Source organism: Grampus griseus (assembly GCF_964374135.1).
Source record: "Grampus griseus genome assembly, chromosome: 12".
Taxonomy (NCBI): domain Eukaryota; kingdom Metazoa; phylum Chordata; class Mammalia; order Artiodactyla; family Delphinidae; genus Grampus; species Grampus griseus.
Window position 1 is genome coordinate 21,312,343 of NC_139006.1, and position 18,043 is coordinate 21,330,385.

An 18,043-nucleotide genomic window follows, 5' to 3' on the forward strand; every position below is an offset into this window, starting at 1 on the left:
ATAATAACTTCCCCAAGATCCCCGAGCCAGGATAACTGAAGCAGGGATTCAAATCTGGGTCTGTCTCCTACCAAACCCCACCCTCTTTCCACTCTGCAGGCACCATCATGTTGCATCTACTGGATATCAAGTTTCTGAGGATATTTCATTTCATTTATCTAGAAAAGACTAGGATGATATTTCTCTGTCATTACGATTCAGGTCTCTCAGTGAGACTTAACATGTTTCTACCACCAGAGTTAAAAATCCACCAAAGAAACAATGTGAAGGATTCACAGCAATAATACTCCATCTCAGATAAAGCATAATGTGTGCTTATTTAATTTAATAAATATATCATAATGATATAGCTTTTTGCTAATTTTACATATATCCATAGCACATTTGAAGAGAATAAGAACAATGTATCTGACCAAGCTGCTAGATCCTGAGGTCAGAGACCATGTCTCATTTACCTCTATATCCCCAAGTCCTGTATGTGATAGATGTTCAACACCTCGTTGTTGATGAAAGTTAGAAGCAATGATTATCAACTTCTGAAAGTAATATTTTAAGATACCTAAAACATTCTGAGCAGCCAAAAAAGACCCCATGTTTCAAAAAAACTGGTTTTGGTCTGCAGGTAAACTTCCTACCTCTCGATCCTTGAGTTTCATGGCAAGCACCAACTGATGCCTGTGGTTAGTGAGAGCCTCCCGGTAATTTCCTTTGGAGAAGAATGCAGAGCCCAGATTCCCATGAGCTCGGCATTCTCCTGTCTGGTCACCTGAATTGGGTTTAAAAAAAAAAAAGATAAAATTTATCTAAGTTACAGCATTATTTATAATATATAATGGCCATCCTAATACAACAGCCACAGATTTACTAGCTAAGATTTCACTTGCCTTCTTTTCTTCTTCTAAAAGACTCTATGTAGGAAGTTATGGTCCTAGAAGTTAAATCTCTGGACAACTGTTATTGATGTTATAACATACAACTGCAGTCAGGGACATAAGTGTTCTGGAAATGAGAGGTCATTGCTTTGTTTCTGAACAACCATCAGCTTGTTGGTTCAGTCACTTTACTCCACACCTACCATAATATGTTGCTTCTTTACAAGTATGCTTCTTTACAAGTATGCTGACCCACCATATCTCTTCTCTTACTGCAATCCTCCAAGTCCTTGAATAATCACTGTGATGATTATCATAAACCACATTTTTTTTTAAAATGAGGAAACAGCAGCACAGAGATTAGGCAACTTGCCGAAGGTCACACAGCTAGTTAAGTGGCAGAGCCAGGATTCTAAACTCAGCAGTCTGGCTCCATAGTCCACAGTCTTAACCACTGCACTGCACTATTTCGTCCAACAAAATGATGGTGCATTCTATTGTAGGCAAAAATGAAAATTAAGGTCAAAGATTCACCCACAAATCTATCATCTGAGATATTAAATCTGTGAGCCCATATCTCTGAGGAGGCAATGAATATGTTAATCCATATCTTTTGGCCTTTTGGGAGCTTGATACCTTGTTAAATGAAAAGCCCTAAAGACCTAAGTACTCTAAAACAGAGAATGTTCCCGAGGTACAATCACTTTTCATGGCACATACTACTCCCATTCACATCAGGTTAATCAGCTTTCTTCATTTCCTTTCTGTACTGAAATAAAGGAGAAAAGCATAACTCTACCTAAGGTCTTGGCTACATCCAAGTCCTGCTGCATGTATCCAGTGCTCTTCTCTGTGTTTCCGAGAGACCAGTAAGCACTGCTCAGCGCAGAGAAAACGGAACCTCTCAGTTTGAGGCTGCAGGTGCCAATCTTCAGAGCGGCTTCTAAGACAACCACAGAGGCCCCATGATGGCCAGCTGTCAAGAGTTCTTGCCCAACCACAGACACGACCACAAAGGGACTCTTGTCCAGTTTCATTTTCTGAAGCTGTTGATAAGTGGGCTCGAGGGAGTCTGAAGAAAAACAAAAGAAAATAAGAGAATATAGGCTTATACACAAAACAATCTTTTCCAATACGCTCTAGAAACAAATGTTTATCATACCTTTTTATGGCCTGTTTCAGGTACAAACTCTTCAACCTTTCAATCTAGCACCACCCTTACTGTCCACTCATTCATACGACTGGGTAACACCAATGTCTTTCCAGTAATTTCCTTACATCACTTTCACATGCATACACCACACTTGTCCTCTCTTCTGGTCTTTCTTTGATCAGGACCCACCACTTTCCCTGAATGGTTCTCCCTTCTCTGACCTCCTGCCCTCTCAAAATATCACAGGCACATCACTCAAGTCCCACCCCTACTATATACAGGCAGACCTCAGAGATGCTGTGAGTCTACTTCCAGACCACTGCAACAGAGGAAATATCACAATAAAGCAAATCACATGAAATTTTTGGTTTCTGTGCATATCAAGAAGAAAAAAGAAATCGTCTGAGTTTACTAAGGTAAGATGAAAGACAAAATTAATGTTTATCTCATTTTATTTTCATGTTGTGGAAAGGACACAGATTAGGGGTCAGGAAGCCACAGGGAGATTCTTTCCATTTGAAGCTAGGTTTCAAAGTGGATGACCTCTAAGCTCCTTCTTCCTCCTCTTATTTTTTTATTATTTTTTTTTTTTTGTGGTACGCGGGCCTCTCACTGTTGTGGCCTCTCCCGTTGCGGAGCACAGGCTCCGGACGCGCAGGCTCAGCGGCCATGGCTCACGGGCCCAGCCGCTCCGTGGCATGTGGGATCTTCCCAGACCGGGGCACGAACCCTTGTCCCCTGCATCGGCAGGCGGACTCTCAACCACTGCGCCACCAGGGAAGCCCTATTTTTTTTTTTAAAAGACTGTTGCAGAGCTAATGACTATAACCTTACAGTGAGGTAGCACTTGTAACACTTTTGTTGTTAGCTTTCCTGAAAAACTGTTTCACATTAGTTGTTCCACTGTGCTTATGTGAAAAAAAAAAAAAAAAAACTATTGAAAGGTTGGTCTCTTTAAACTGTGAATCTCTCAGCCAACAGTACTGCATTAAAATGTAATTTTTACAATTTATGACTTCAAATCTCCACTTGCCACTAAGGAGCTCTCATCCGAATCAACATTACCACGGAAACCTCGAAACCTACTGGTGCCTAAAGCATTTTTCCCTTCAATCAGATCACTAAACAGAGAACAAAGAACATTTTTACACCTATCAAGATGCAAGCAGTACACAGTACCAGTAAACGTTTGCTAACCAATAGGGTTAAATACAGGCACAAGAGCCCAGGAATTGCTAGAACAGGAAAAGAACAATGCCACACTGAAATAACTGTGAGCAGAACTTTGGTGGTATCCACTGATGGATTTGGCAGCCAGTGATGATCACACATTAGCATCCCAATGGCCAATTAGCAGAAGCAAAAATAACAGAATTTTAGAGCTGAAAAGACCTTGAAAACACCCTTATTTTATTTATTAAATTTATTTATTTATTTATTTTTGCAGTACATGGGCCTCTCACTGTTGTGGCCTCTCCGATTGCGGAGCGTAGGCTCAGCGGCCATGGCTCACGGGCCTAGCCGCTCCGCGGCATATGGGATCTTCCCAGACCAGGGCACGATCCCGTGTCCCCTGCATCCGCAGGCGGACTCTCAACCACTGCGCCACCAGGGAAGCCCTAAATTTATTTTTATTTATTTTTTTGGCTGTGTTGGGTCTTCGTTGCTGTGCGTCGGCTTTCTCTAGTTGTGGCGAGTAGGGGCTACTCTTTGTTGTGGTGTGAGGGTTTCTCACTGTGGTGGCTTCTCTTGTTGCGGAGCACAGGCTCTAGGCGTGCAGGCTTCAGTAGTTGTGGTGCGTGGGCTCAGTAGTTGTGGCTCACGGGCTCTAGAGCGCAGGCTCAGTAGTTGTAGCGCATGGGCTTAGTTGCTCCGCAGCATGTGGGATCTTCCCGGACCAGGGTTCGAACCCGTGTCCCCTGCATTGGCAGGCGTATTCTTAACCACTGCGCCACCAGGGAAGCCCAACACCATTATTTTAGAAATGAAGAATCTGAGTATTTAAGTATTGAGTATTCACGCAAGGTCAGATAGCTTGGGACAAAGCCAAGGCAAGAACCTATTGCAGGGCTCTAAGTCCAGGCTCTCTGATACTATACCGGGCAAAATTCTTGTTCACACAAGAAGTCAATTCCAGCTGATTTTAAGCAGGGAAGAAATGCACTGAGTGGCTACTGGGAAGGGTGGAAAACCAGGCCTCCAGACCCATAGTCAACTTTTGTGAACAAAAGTTCCTGGTGAAGGCAACATCACCACTGCAAGTAAACACAGGACATTGCAGCTTGTAATTCTGCCTCCACCACTACTAAATGCCGCCCTTGGAAAACGGATGTCACTATTGCCACCTGCCACCACTGGAACAAATTCTGTATATCCTTTCTTCTTTTAGCCTTTAGCTCCTAATTCAAAGGTGGAGTCCCAGGTGCAAAGGAGGATGCGAAAATTAGGATCTGATGTTTTCAACTTTTATAGTGGAAGGCAAGGAGGCAGAAGTAAAAGACAGGGAGTTCCCAAAACACAGGAAGAATGTTCAGACACAGATGGCACGAAATGACTGATGGCCAGCAAAGATTCTACTTTTCAGCTGGTGATTATTTTAACCATTGCAACCATGGCTGAGTTCAAAAAAAGAGCCATCCAATAGAGCCTCTAAAACTACACAATTGTAGAAAGAAGAGAGAACATTGCCACAGTTAGAGGACCAAGGGAAATACTTGGAAGATTTTCAAAAGAAAAGGAAATCTTCATTTGTACAAATTTTTACTAAATAAAAATGAAACGGAAGGATTAAGAGGTAAAAGATCAAATTTCTACTTGTGGTATATAGGAAAGAGACTATACATATATAAAAAGATAAATTATAATGCAAGCTCAAATACAGTATATGTTATAAGAGTTTGGAAAAGGGAATGATTATCAAGGGTAATCAGAAAACTTCATAAAAACAGAACCTGATTTCTTAAAGAAAGGGTAGGACTTAGACAAGTCTTTGTACTTTCTTCTGTGAGTAGAGGGTATTTTAGGCAGGTTTGTCCTAAACAAAGGTGCATGGAATGGAAGATAGGTACATGGAATGAAAAGGAATGATGAACAGGGCAGCTTGAATGGCCCAGAGAATATTTATGGGGAAGGAAGCTGATGTGGAATAACACAGAAAATACTGAGCTAAGGATAAAGAGACCTGGATTTCAAAGCCACATAACCTTACTTTCCTCACTTTGTCAAATGTATCACAATTATGATTGTGGTGATGGTTACATAAATCTATACACGTTATAGATAAGTATATGTCAATATTAAATACATATGTGTATATACATGTAAATGTATCTATGTTTGCATCTATGCATGTGTAAAGATATATACACAAAAAGTCCATTTCACTTGATGTAAATTAAAAAAATTTTAATGTCAAACTTCTCTGCTTTGGGCTGTAATTACGTCTCATTTGTCCATACTCACTAATCAGAAGGTCTGGTTAGCAGTTGTACACTCATTTGATAAATAAAAGTGGTAAGATAAGTTTTTTTTTAATGTATAAAAACTGTATAGGCTGCAGAGTGAAGTAAGTCAGAAAAAGAAAAACAAATATCGTATGTTAACGCATATATGTGGAACCTAGAAAAATGGTACAGATGAACCAGTTTGCAGGGCAGAAATAGAGACACAGATGTTGAGCACAAATGTACGGACACCGAGAAGGGAGAGTGGCAGGGGCGGGGTGGTGGTGGTGTGATGAATTGGGAGATTGGGATTGACATGTATACACTAATATGTATAAAATGGATAACTAATAAGACTGTGCTGTATAAAAAATAAATAAAATAAAATTCAAAAAAAAAGAAAAAAAACTGTATAGGCTGGATTAGGTGATCTATAAGATTCTTCCCAACTATACTATTCTATGATTCTAATTCCTATTCTACAGTAAACTTAGGCTGTTAGCAAAAGGACTAATTGTGTGATTTTCTCAGGCTAGATGGAACAGAGTTTTGGCAGCCTGTAGATGTAAAGATGTTTTCCTTTATAGAAATCATGCATAATATATAAAATATCCAATGTCAAAACAACTTCATAAGAATGTAAAGGCACTTTGCAACAATCATTGAACACCAGTTATGTGCTTTCAAAATGTAAAGGCTTTAAGAATTTAAGATAAACAAAGTCACATTTCCTGACACTTGAAAACCTTGTAAGAATGTAGTAGAAGCTAATAATAAACAAATAATCACACTCAACTAAAAGATATACTATATTTATTTCATCAGTTCTGCATATTCATTCACATTTTAACATTTCTGAATTTGAGATTTAATGTCCATGAACCCAATGGTGCCTCACAATGGTTGGTTATTTCTATGTCTAAATGGGGCTAAAAGAATCCTTTCAGTTTATATAAAATAAAAAGTTAAGTGATAAGAAAGAAATTTACTTATCAGCATTTTATTTTTTCTTAGTAATATATAAAATAATGACACAACTTTCAATCCAGATTTCTCAGCATTGGTAGGATGTGCTATGGGACCACAGAGGAGAAAGGTGCTAGCCCTACTCAGGTAGGTCTAGGAATGCTTTCCAGAGGTAATGACATCTCAATAGAAATCGGAGCTATGAGAAACTAGTGTTTTCCAGGAACTGCAGGTAGTTTTAGCTGGGAATATCTTGGTAATGAGAATAAAAGAGAAGTAAGATCTTTTATACTAAGGTAGTTGGCCTTTATCTTGTAGACAATGGGGAAAATTCAGAATTATAAATAAGAGAATGACAGATCAAACTTACACTTTAGAAAGTTCATTCTGGAAGGGAAGCAAAGCATGGACTGGTTTGGAAGAGATAATAGCCAGGAAAACCAGTTAGAGAAAAAGTCCTGTATTTGCAATGACAAAACAGATGGACAGCAAGGGATAAATTTCAGACATATTTAGAATTTTAAAATTTACAGAATTTGAGGAATAAATGCATTAACAGGCACAATGCCTTATTCCAAAGTAATGATACTCTACTGACTGTCTCCTATGAATCACCTTCAAGGTAACTAAATTTTTTACAGACTTCAATCTGTCTCAGGTACTATGAAGACATTCTGCAGCCTTCCAAGTTATCCTTATAATATTTAATTAGCATACATGACTAAAAAGCTTCAACTTTCCTAAAAACCTGGTGATACCACTACCAATTATTACTGGATATAATATAATACTGTACTGCAAACTCAGAAGACTGGAAGAAACAATTCTGGAATGAATCTCCAAAACAGGGATCCAAAGAGAGAACAGCAACCACTGACAAGGTAAGAAGGTAACCAAAGTATAATGAGAGTAAAGTATAGCCCAAAAACCAAAATTTAGAGGTAAGGTTCGTAATATCTAATTATTTTTAATTTTTACCTTTTCTTAGGCTAATTCCTTAGAGGGAAAACTAAATTAAAAACCACTGGGCTTGTCACAAAAGGACAAATATTGTATGACTCCACTTATATGAGGTACCCTGGTAGTTGCCAGGAGCTGGGGCGGTAGGGGAAGACGAGGAATTATTGTTTCATGTGTACAAAGTGTCAATTTGGGAAGATGAAAAAGTTCTGGAGACAGATGGCAGTGATGGGTGCACAACGCTGTAAATACACTTAATACCACTGAATTGCATAACTAAAAATGTTATGTACATTTTACCTTAACTGGAAAAAAAAAAACAAAAAACTTTTGGTTCACACTAAAAGGAAAACTTAACCCTCCCCCCAAAAAAAGAAAATAAAAACTGACATGTTTAGCTCTTTGTCTAAGCCACTTCATATTTTTCTGGGTTCATTTGTGAATTTATTTATATCCTACTTCATTACAAAAGGATTCAAAGGCCTTCTATAGAAATAAGGTGGAAAACACAGAAGTCAGAGTGAGTGGAAAGTAAAGTAAGGAAAACTCAGCTTAGAGACTATAAGCCCTGGCACACTTCCTAAAGGTGGACAGGACACTAAGCTCTAACGCTTCACAGAGGACAAAGCAAAATAAAGGATCACTTCAGATAATTCCCAAACCTTTTAGATAAAAATACACCAATGCTCAGGAGAAACGCAGTTTTTCCAGGCACCAAGTGCTCAGCAAAAGGACCATGTGTGCTGTGCAGTGTTTGTTCCACACCCACAACACAAATACAAGAGCAAGCTTACCACTGCTGCTACTTCTTTCCACAGAGAGAAGAAGGGCATCACACTGCACAGGGGAACTGTCCTAAAGGGGCCTGCCTTTACATGCCAAGGCTTGATTCTCAAAACAATTATTAGGGGACTTCCCTGGTGGTCCAGTGGTTAAGAATCCGCCTTCCAATGCAGGGGACGCAGGTCCAATCCCTGGTTGGAGAACTAAGATCCCCGCATGCCACAGGGCAACTAAGCCCATGCGCCACAACTACTGAGCCTGGGCACTCTGGAGACCGTGTACCACAACTAGAGAGAATCCCACGCGCCGCAACTAGAGAAGCCTGCATGCTGCAATGAAGAGCCTGCATGCCACAATGAATATCCCGTGTGCCACAACTAAGACCCAATGCAGCCAAATAAATAAATAAATATTTTTAAAAAACAATATTAGGAGGTACTTATTATCACACCCCTTTTACAGGTAAGAACTGAGGTGCAGAGAAAGGAAGCAACCTTGCTCAGTCAAGGGGATAGCAAATGGCAGTACTGGAATTAGAGCCCAACCTTTGGGGGAAAAGTCAGGTTTTTTTTAACATAACATTTCAGAAACAGGCCCTCTGTGCAAAGTGACTGCCACTTAAAAGAGAATCAGAGGGAAAGAGTTACCAAGGGTGGACTATCAGGTAAATAAAACGTGAGCCCCAATTTGACTCTGAGAGAAAAGCTTATATATTTGAGCCATTTTCTACCAGTACTTCATAAAATCAGCTTCCTGGATCTTCTGAAGCTGGTAGAAACACCACGACAGGTGATAGCCTATAAATGTAATAGTCTTTAGATTACCAAATTAACAAGAGGATAGAAAATATACACAAGAGAACCCTCAGCAAGAAGCAGCCCTAGCGTCTTTAGAGGAACAAATAAAGGTAAACACAGTCTCACTTTGTAATTACATTATTAAATCTGCCGTTGGCAGTAGTACTATGCTACAACATCCAAATTTACATAAACATTTATAGATACAATGAACTGAAATTGCTGAAAGACTATCTAAAAAGGAGAAATGGAAAATAGTAAAAGGATAATTTGAGGGTCATTAAAGAGTCTCATTTTATATTAATACTTATTTGGACATTTACATAAATGATTTAAGGGAAATACATTACATATAGTGATGTAAATATATCTACAGGAAAAGTAGATTATCTGATATCTGGTTTTTGAGCATGAATGAAACCACAAAAGTAAAGTAAAAAAGACTTAATGCAGTTAGCAATATAGGCAACAACAAAATTTTAAAAATCAAGTAAGTTCCAAAGTGGATTAATATATTTATTTGGGAACAAGAGTATATTACTATAGATTAGCCCTATCTTTAAAAAAATCTTGAAACGTCCCCAAAAGGCCAAACCACAGGAACGCTGTGCACATCGTGGGAGCTTTGTTTGCTTACAGAAGCACTGCACGAGGGAGCTTCCCTATTGCGTCTCAGAATTGCAAAACAAAAACAACTGACACAACAGATCAGACCTACATGTAAAGTGTCCTGGACTGCAGAGTTACGCAACAATGGCAGAAACTGAGAACGCTGCAGGAGGCTAAGATAAACAGTGGGTAAAAAATGGGCAGCAAATGATGACAGATTTTGTGAATTATAACCATATGACAAAAAGAGAGGTCATTAAGATGTTAAATGATGCACAGAACAACGCTGTGCAAAGCAACAGTCTTTCTATAAAATGTTGATGAGAAAAGCCCACCTGGAATAGCTACAGTGGTAAAGGCAATACCAAAAATAAGTAAGTTAAATTGCTTTAAGGAAAGAGAAGAAAATATTAAAGCACTCCAGGCACCTGTAAGATGCAGCTTTTTCCAGGGTCGCCCTTAGGTCACTCAGTATAAGATGGGAAAGAACATGGCACAGAAAACCCTAAGGCTGAAAGAAGCACTGAGCTTTTTCTTGCAGTGTAGAGAAGATTTTCTTATATTTATCTAAACAAATTGCTTCAAAGGCAAAACGGTAAGTATGATTCTGCTGATCTCAACACATTCACTCCAGTATACTAAGGCAGCGGCAGAAACACCTCAGAATAAAGAAGGGATATCTTCACGAACTAAATAAAAAATGTTCCATGTAAATTACTTGCAGAGGGATATAGGGAGAGAATGAGAAAATACTAGAAAAATGGAAAGGAGAGACAGATTGATCTTTTTTGTTGTCCATTCCCCCCCCCCACCCCCAAGTCATGGAGCTCCAAAGTACATCTGCTTTAAGTCAGAGTTTATTAACAGCAGGTCCCCCAGTGGGAAAAGCTATTAGGTTCCTGCAGCAAAGACTCAGCTTTGTATGGGGTTATAAAATCGCATGAAGAGAGGCTTCCTTTCCACATTTTTTCTAGAACATGAAATCTTCGCCTTCAGGAAAGTTTTTTTTCTTTTTTTTTTTTTCTTTTTCGGTACGCAGGCCTCTCACCGTTGTGGCCTCTCCCGTTGCGGAGCACAGGCTCCGGACGCGCAGGCCCAGCGGCCATTGCTCACGGGTCCAGCCGCTCCGCGGCATGTGGGATCCTCCCGGACCGGGGCACGAACCCGCGTCCCCTGCATCAGCAGGCGGACTCCTAACCACTGCGCCACCAGGGAAGCCCAGGAAAGTATTTTTTTATAGCTATGAATTGCTCAGAGGCCATACGAGTACCATTTAGTTAATCAAACTTTTACTTAGCACATATTTTGAGCCAAGTACCATACTAGCCTGTATATTAAAATTATCTAATGCTGCAAACATTTTCAAAACTAAATAAATTACCTAATGATACTGCCACCAAAATTTTTAGGTTAATTCAAAAATGTACCATTTCAGAAACAAAAATAGAGTTCTGCTTGATGTACCTAATTAGTGTGGAATGTCATTAGCTGTCTACTATTTGCCATCAACCTGCCTTAGTGTCTCCATCACTCTGCAAAGATGACAACTGGTGTACACTTTCAACCCAATCTTCCCAAGAACTCCTTCCTCAAAAATCAATGTTTCTCAAAGGGAAGCCAATCTGATTTGAGCCTTAGAACTCCTCCAACCTCCACAGTACTATTTTCAATCTACTGTTGTCCCAGAATACCAATTGGTATACTACAGAAGTAGTATAGGAGAAAACCATGTATCTACCATGTTTCTCTCTCTTTCAAGTCAACATAATCTCTTAATGCTCCTCTGAAAAATGTTAGACATAGCCTACAGTTAGATCCATATTTCCTCTCATGAAATGTTTAATGTCTTCTCTTATCTGTTTATTTCTAGATGGCATATTGGTCCAACTGAGCAGATCAACTTACTAGTAGAGGTGTTTTGGTTTAGAGGTACAAAATCTTAGAACTACAAAAAACATAGGGATTCCTAATGTAACCCTAAAATCCAGAGAATTTGATTCATTTACCCAGTCATACAGTTAGTTAACAAAAAATTCAGAATATAATCTAGGTCCACAAACTTCCAGTGGCCTTACCACCATCCCACTGTTTTTCATTAATGTCACCTATTGACAGTGATTCCTTGTCTTTCTTGGTCTAAAATATCCAATCTTAGCTAATTTCATAACCTATCCATTCTCAATGCCTGAGTCTAAAGTCTTCAAAGGCTAGAAATGTTCTAATGTAAATTAGTGTTGGACCAAATACTTTCATCATATTTACCTCTCATGGGAGATTTCATGGCTGCTTCTACCATCCCCACCAGAAGCTGGAGACTCTTGGGGTCCTGAGCCAGCCCAGATGCAAAGGCTGCCAGGGCATCGGCATGACGTCCAAGGTACTGGAGGGCAACACCCTGTCGGAAGTATGCCTGGAAATAAAGAAAAGATAATGCATGTTTTACTTATACACAATGCTCCACCAAGACTGATGAGGATTCTTGATTAGAACAACAGGTCGGCAGAACTAAACTTGAGGTGGTCCCGGTTCAAAAACCTAGTAAAGTGTTTATAATCAAATCTGACTTCTCTGAACATCATAAAATGTAAGCATACTTCTTTCAGACAAATTACGTTTAAAACTTTCATTCTTTTCCCTTCTAGAACACATTGATTTTATCACATTCTTTGGTATTTATTCACATAGTACTTTTACTTTTTTTTTTTTGATGATCTTTAAAATCTTTTATCCCAACTTTAATAGCATAAGCTCCTCAAGGACAGGGGTTTGGAGATTTCTTTACATGTCACCAAAGTATCTGGTATAGCGCAAGACAAATGAGAGATATTCAAATTCCACTTATTTTATACTTCTCCTCATTAATTAAAGGGATAAATCAATATGTGATTAGTATTAAGATAACTGTAATGAGTAACACAACATGGTTACATTTTATGTGGTGTTTCAGACATAATATTTTAAAACTGTTATTAAAAATACATGTGCTTTGCTTAGAAACAGAATAAGATTGCTGTCCTTTGTATTGTTTAATTGGATTGGTTAAAAAAACTAGTATTATCAACTGTGAATATAAGGAAACAACCCTCCTTCCAGCTAATTGCAGAAAGGGTCAGAAAATTAATAAAATATTTAAACTTCAGAATGATCTTAAGAATGTGTAGTTTGTTTTTGAACACAGAGTAAAAACAAGTAAATGATCAATGTGTTACCAGTATTTAACCAGCAAAGGACCTTGTACCCGATTAAATAACACATAAAACTGACATATTATTAATGCATTCATGCTTATACGACATCTGCTTCTAAAATACTTGGCCACCTATTTAGCTTAAATACTTTTACAATACTCTATGTTTGTAACACAAATGTAACTTTTTCAGTCCAGTATACTTTGCAATTGTAACAAATTGTATTCATGGAATATAAATGAAGTTTCAAAAAACTCCTAAAACAACTACTCAATTAATTTAATATATAATTTTATAATTTTATATTACGCACACATACAGTGAAAGAGAGCACCTTTTATGTTTATAAAACATATTTACTTATTTCATTTTTGTATCTAAACTTTGAGGTAACGTAAGATAGGCAATACTATTCAGTATTTCTATTAAGAAACAATCCATAAACAGAATGAATACTCAAATTATTATGAGCTATTCAGATTTCTATTAGTTTAAACTACTAGCAGCTGTTAAAACTCAGACTCCAGTAAGACAATAACCTGTAAATGCACTTTCATTACTAATTGATAAGATCACTTCCTTTCACTGGACTCAGCCATTTTTTAATCTTTAATGTCTTTATACACATTTTTTACCACCCTTTTCATTTCACATTTTAGGTGATTTCTATAATCCAAGAGGCAATATGTACCACATTCCAACTAAAATTAACTATAGTTTACATAATTCTATATTAAAGCTAAACTTAAAAAATGTATTTATATATGTGTGTGTGTGTGTGTGTGTGTGTGTGTGTATACTCTGTAAACTGTAAACTCTATTATTTATGGAGAGGGACAAAATGTGTCTGTAGTAATGATTTCAGGTATATATTTTAAGAAACACAAAAATCTACTGTGTTAATCATTTCACAGTGTATGTAAGTCAAATCATTATGCTGTACACCTGAAACTAATACAGTGCTGTAAGTCAATTAAATCTCAATAAAACCAGAAAAAACACAAAAATTTAAATTAGTCTCAATGAATTTTGATAATTTCTTGCATGTTTAAAGCAAAGCATTATTGTTCATTACTTCACTGAGAAAATAACTGATTTTCCTATCTGCCAAATGAAATCACCGAAAAGTATGACATCCACTCCCCATGCATGTATCCACTCCCTAGTAGGTAGGCAAAGTTCAGCGTTAATGGCAAGTTATGGTGTCAAATACACAAAGGAGTTAAAGAAGGGCATGCAGGTTTTGTTTTCTTAGGACACTCATAAATTAGATGAAAAAAGGTATGACTGGATCATGCTGCTCATAGTCTCGGCTTCCTTTCTCCAGAAGATTTTGAAAAGAGATATAGGTGAGAAGGCTCCAAGGTCTCCCTTGATCCTCCCTTATGTCCTTCCAGAATCCCCAGCCCAACTTTATAAGATTTTCTCAGTTAAAAGCTTAGAGTTGCATTCTTGTCAAGATAGCATAATGAGTCAAGCTCTGACATATCCCTGTACCTAATTTACAAAGTGGGGCTCTCCCAACTTACTCTCATGCAATATTAATTGCATGTATGAATAGCTGTTGAATAAAAATTAGTTATCTATACTTCTGTGAGAGATATGCCACTATGGAGCTCAAGCTGATGATGATAAAACCTAGATTATGGGTTACTGTGATAGAATAAATCAGCACAGTGCCTGACATAGAGTAAATACTTAATAAAGTGAGCTATTTTGATTATTAGTTAATGAGAAAATAATCATAACAAGAAAACATAATTATAGACTAAGAGAATATAAGGAGAGTCTAATAAATATTGAAAATATTTCATTATTCAATATAATATTATCCAATTCCTATCACTGCTTTATTCACTCCTCCCCCTTGCTCCATATAAGACTGCTGGCAACTGGGAAATTCACAGCTGTAAGGCTCCCAGACAAAATCTGAACCACCTGACTAAAAGAAATTGGTACTAACAGGTCGTGGGAGATGTAGCAGCCACCCAGAGGATTCTCCACCAGCCTCTTCCAAAGCAAAGGTCAAGAAGTGCTGAGTTTCACAGCTGTTTACTATAACTTCAAGAAGATTGATGTGACCTAATTTTTCTCTTACTATCACAGGTTTCATAGGAAGCAGCGTCATCTGAGAAAGGGGCAAATTTGGGTCACTTAGGACTGAGGAGAGGCAGTATATGTGCAGCACACCAAGGAAAAGTGGGGCCTATGAAGAAACGTTGAACACTTGGTGCCCAGCCAACCTCAGATAACATACCCCCTGCCTCAGCACTCCCCACGCATATACCCACATTCTGGTCACTGGTTATGTAGCAGATGGAGAAGGGAAGGCAATATGGACTGACTATTGAGAGCACCTAAACCCTGAGAACAATGGTTTTAACCTGAAGCTTTAGCCAAGAAGAAAGACTTAGGGTTAAGACTCTGCGCTTCCAATGCAAGGGGCACGGGTTCGATCCCTGGTTGGGGAACTAAGATTCCACAGGCCACGCAACTAAGATGCCACATGCCATGCAGGGCAGCCAAAGGAAAAAAAAAGACTTATGAGGAGCTAGTTAATACACTGGACTAAAGGGGGAATGCCTAGATTTTAAAGTGTTGCAGAGTCATTCATATATTTTTTGTTGTTCAACACAAAGAACTTCCAGTGATTATTCTACACATGCTACTTAATCTCACAAATAACAGAAATACAAGTAGGTTACAAGTATAAGTTTTCATTCCTTCCATCCTGCCTTCAATTAACATTCTCTAAAAATCTACAGCACCTGTCACTGTGATGTGTACCACAGGGCTTGTACCCTCAAGTGCTCACAGTCTAGAGGGGAAGAATATAAAAAGCTATAAATGTCTTGACTGCTACCTACAGTAACTGTTTACTAATAGGGTTTGTAACATTTTAGCAGGAATAAAAATGTAACTAATCACCAAAGTATTTATGCCCTTTTGTTAAAACTGTTAGTATTTCGTCTTTAATAAGTGGACATTCTTCTCATCTCAGAGAGTTTGCTATAGTCTAAATGTCTGTGTCCCTACAAAATTAATATGTTGAAACCTAATTCCCAGTGTGATGGTATTTGGAGGTAGGGCTTTTGGGAAATGATTAGGTAATGAGAGTGGAGCCCTCATGAGTGGGATTAGTGCCCTTATAAAAGTGACCCCAGAGAGCTCCCTCTTCCCTTCTACCACATGAGAACAGGCACAGCAAGAAGACAGCCATCTATTAACCAGGAAATGGGCCCTCACCAGACACCAAGTCTGCCATCACCTTGATCTTGGACTTCCCAGCCTCCAGAACTGTGAAAAATAAATGTTATTTAAGCCACCCAGTCTATGGTATTTTGTTATTGCAGTCCAAACAGACTACGACACGGTTAAAGTAAAAACACTCAAAGACTAAACATGGGAAACAGTAAGCCATCCACCCTTCAAGTACCCCTGGAAGCAATGAAGGACCTTTAAGTCTTTTCTTTCAACATTTTATTACTGGGTTCACAATTCTAAATCATCACTGAACCCAATAATAACCTAAACTTCCTACTCTCCCATGGCTCAAATGAGTAATGAGGTAAATTCCTATGCTCATAGGTACACATGTATGTTTATAACATAAAATATAGAACAAATGTATATAATATGTAATGATATATAAAATTAAAGACTTCCTTGGTGGCACAGAGGTTAAGAATCCGTCTGTCAATGCAGGGGACACGGGTTCCAGCCCTGGTCCAGGAAGATCCCACATGCCGTGGAGCAACTAAGCCTGTGCGCCACAACTACTGAGCCTGCGTGCCACAACTACTGAAGCCTGCATGCCTAGAGCCCGTGCTCCGCAACAAGAGAAGCCACCGCAATGAGAAGCCTGCGCACCCCAACAAAGAGTAGCCCCCGCTCGCCACAACTAGAGAAAGCTCATGCACAGCAACAAAGACCCAAAGCAGCCAAAAATAAATAAATTAATTAATTTTTCAAAAAATTGTTTACTTATATGTACAATACAATCTATTACTTAGTTCAAGTGCTCCCAAATATTCTGCCTTTGATTTAATCTGTACTTTTAAATGTTATACTTTAATGTTCCTAACCTGTCTTTCACTGTTTGAATTTGAAATTTTTTACATCTTCTGAAGAATAAATATCTCTAACTATAACCTGCTAGCCAATCCAATCATACCACCTGCTACCACATCATCACCATCTTTGTCAACCATGTTTGTAAATTACATAACTATTTTACTGACTTTTCCTTTATTATTTTATTTAAAAATGAGTAGAGATTGGGAAAATAGAAATGCTGATTCTAGTTTTTAAAAAGCAGCAGCATTAATCTATAATTTAACCACAACTGGGTCAAAAATGAAAATGATTACAAGGTGCCAAAAGCAGAAAAGCTTTAACATCACTGGATGAACAAAGAACAGCTAACTATGCTCATTTTTTATGGAAAAGATAAAATTAGAGAACATATATATTAAAAAATGATTCTTAAAAGGAAAGACATGATTTGAGATTTTATTTTTCAGTTCTCTAGGAATTAACGCTCCCCACTCACTGAACATGTCAATCTCTTGTTTAAGATTTGTATATTTGATATTCCACATATTTGACTTTCATATACTTTTTCAGGAATGCATTATACAGGAAAATAAGACTGCTTGTATTACTTAAAACATATCCATCGTACAAGTAAAATGTAAATAAACACATATTACCCACTATAAAATTTATAACATATTACAAATTATATATTATGTCACATTAAAATATGACATATAAAAATGAAGGGACAGAACCCATGTCCTCAGTAGGTTTCCACTGTTTCGCATGAAATAGGCACCTATATGGATACATAAGCACAAATTATTTTTGCAATATATTTTGTTATATATGTTCATTTAGAACAAGGGAGAAATTAATAGAACTTTCTACAATGATGGAGCTGTTCTCTGTACTAATAACATTAGCCTCTGGCCAGCCACATGTGGCCATTGAGCACTTGAAATATGGCTAGTGTGACTAAGAAACTAAATTTTAAATTTCCTTTCATTTTAATTAATTAAATTTAAATAGCCACAACTGGCTAGTAGCTACTGTATTGGACAGTGCAGCTCTAGAGTTTGGTATTCCTTTAACAAACTTCCAAACACAAAGTGAAAGGGTATACACTAAACAAATAAAAATAACTACTACAAAAGCTTTGAACTGAAGCTATGTGACTTACTCCCAAGGCAGCTGTTGCAGAAGAGAAAGTACTCATAAGGCTGACATTAGA

At 37.9% G+C, this 18,043-nt stretch overlaps 1 protein-coding gene across 2 annotated transcripts in view; it reads right to left on the reverse strand.

The window, feature by feature from the left end:
- The window catches only part of TTC28 (tetratricopeptide repeat domain 28), a gene marked incomplete at its 5' end in the record, with an annotated part of 590,760 nt that overhangs the window by 282,014 nt on the left and 290,703 nt on the right, over positions 1-18,043 (reverse strand). For both annotated transcript variants that reach the window (XM_082668131.1, XM_082668132.1), the window contains 3 exons: positions 636-766; positions 1,672-1,944; positions 11,846-11,993. In XM_082668131.1, the coding sequence (XP_082524257.1) occupies positions 636-766; positions 1,672-1,944; positions 11,846-11,993 (552 nt within the window). The remainder of the gene's footprint in view (positions 1-635; positions 767-1,671; positions 1,945-11,845; positions 11,994-18,043) is intronic.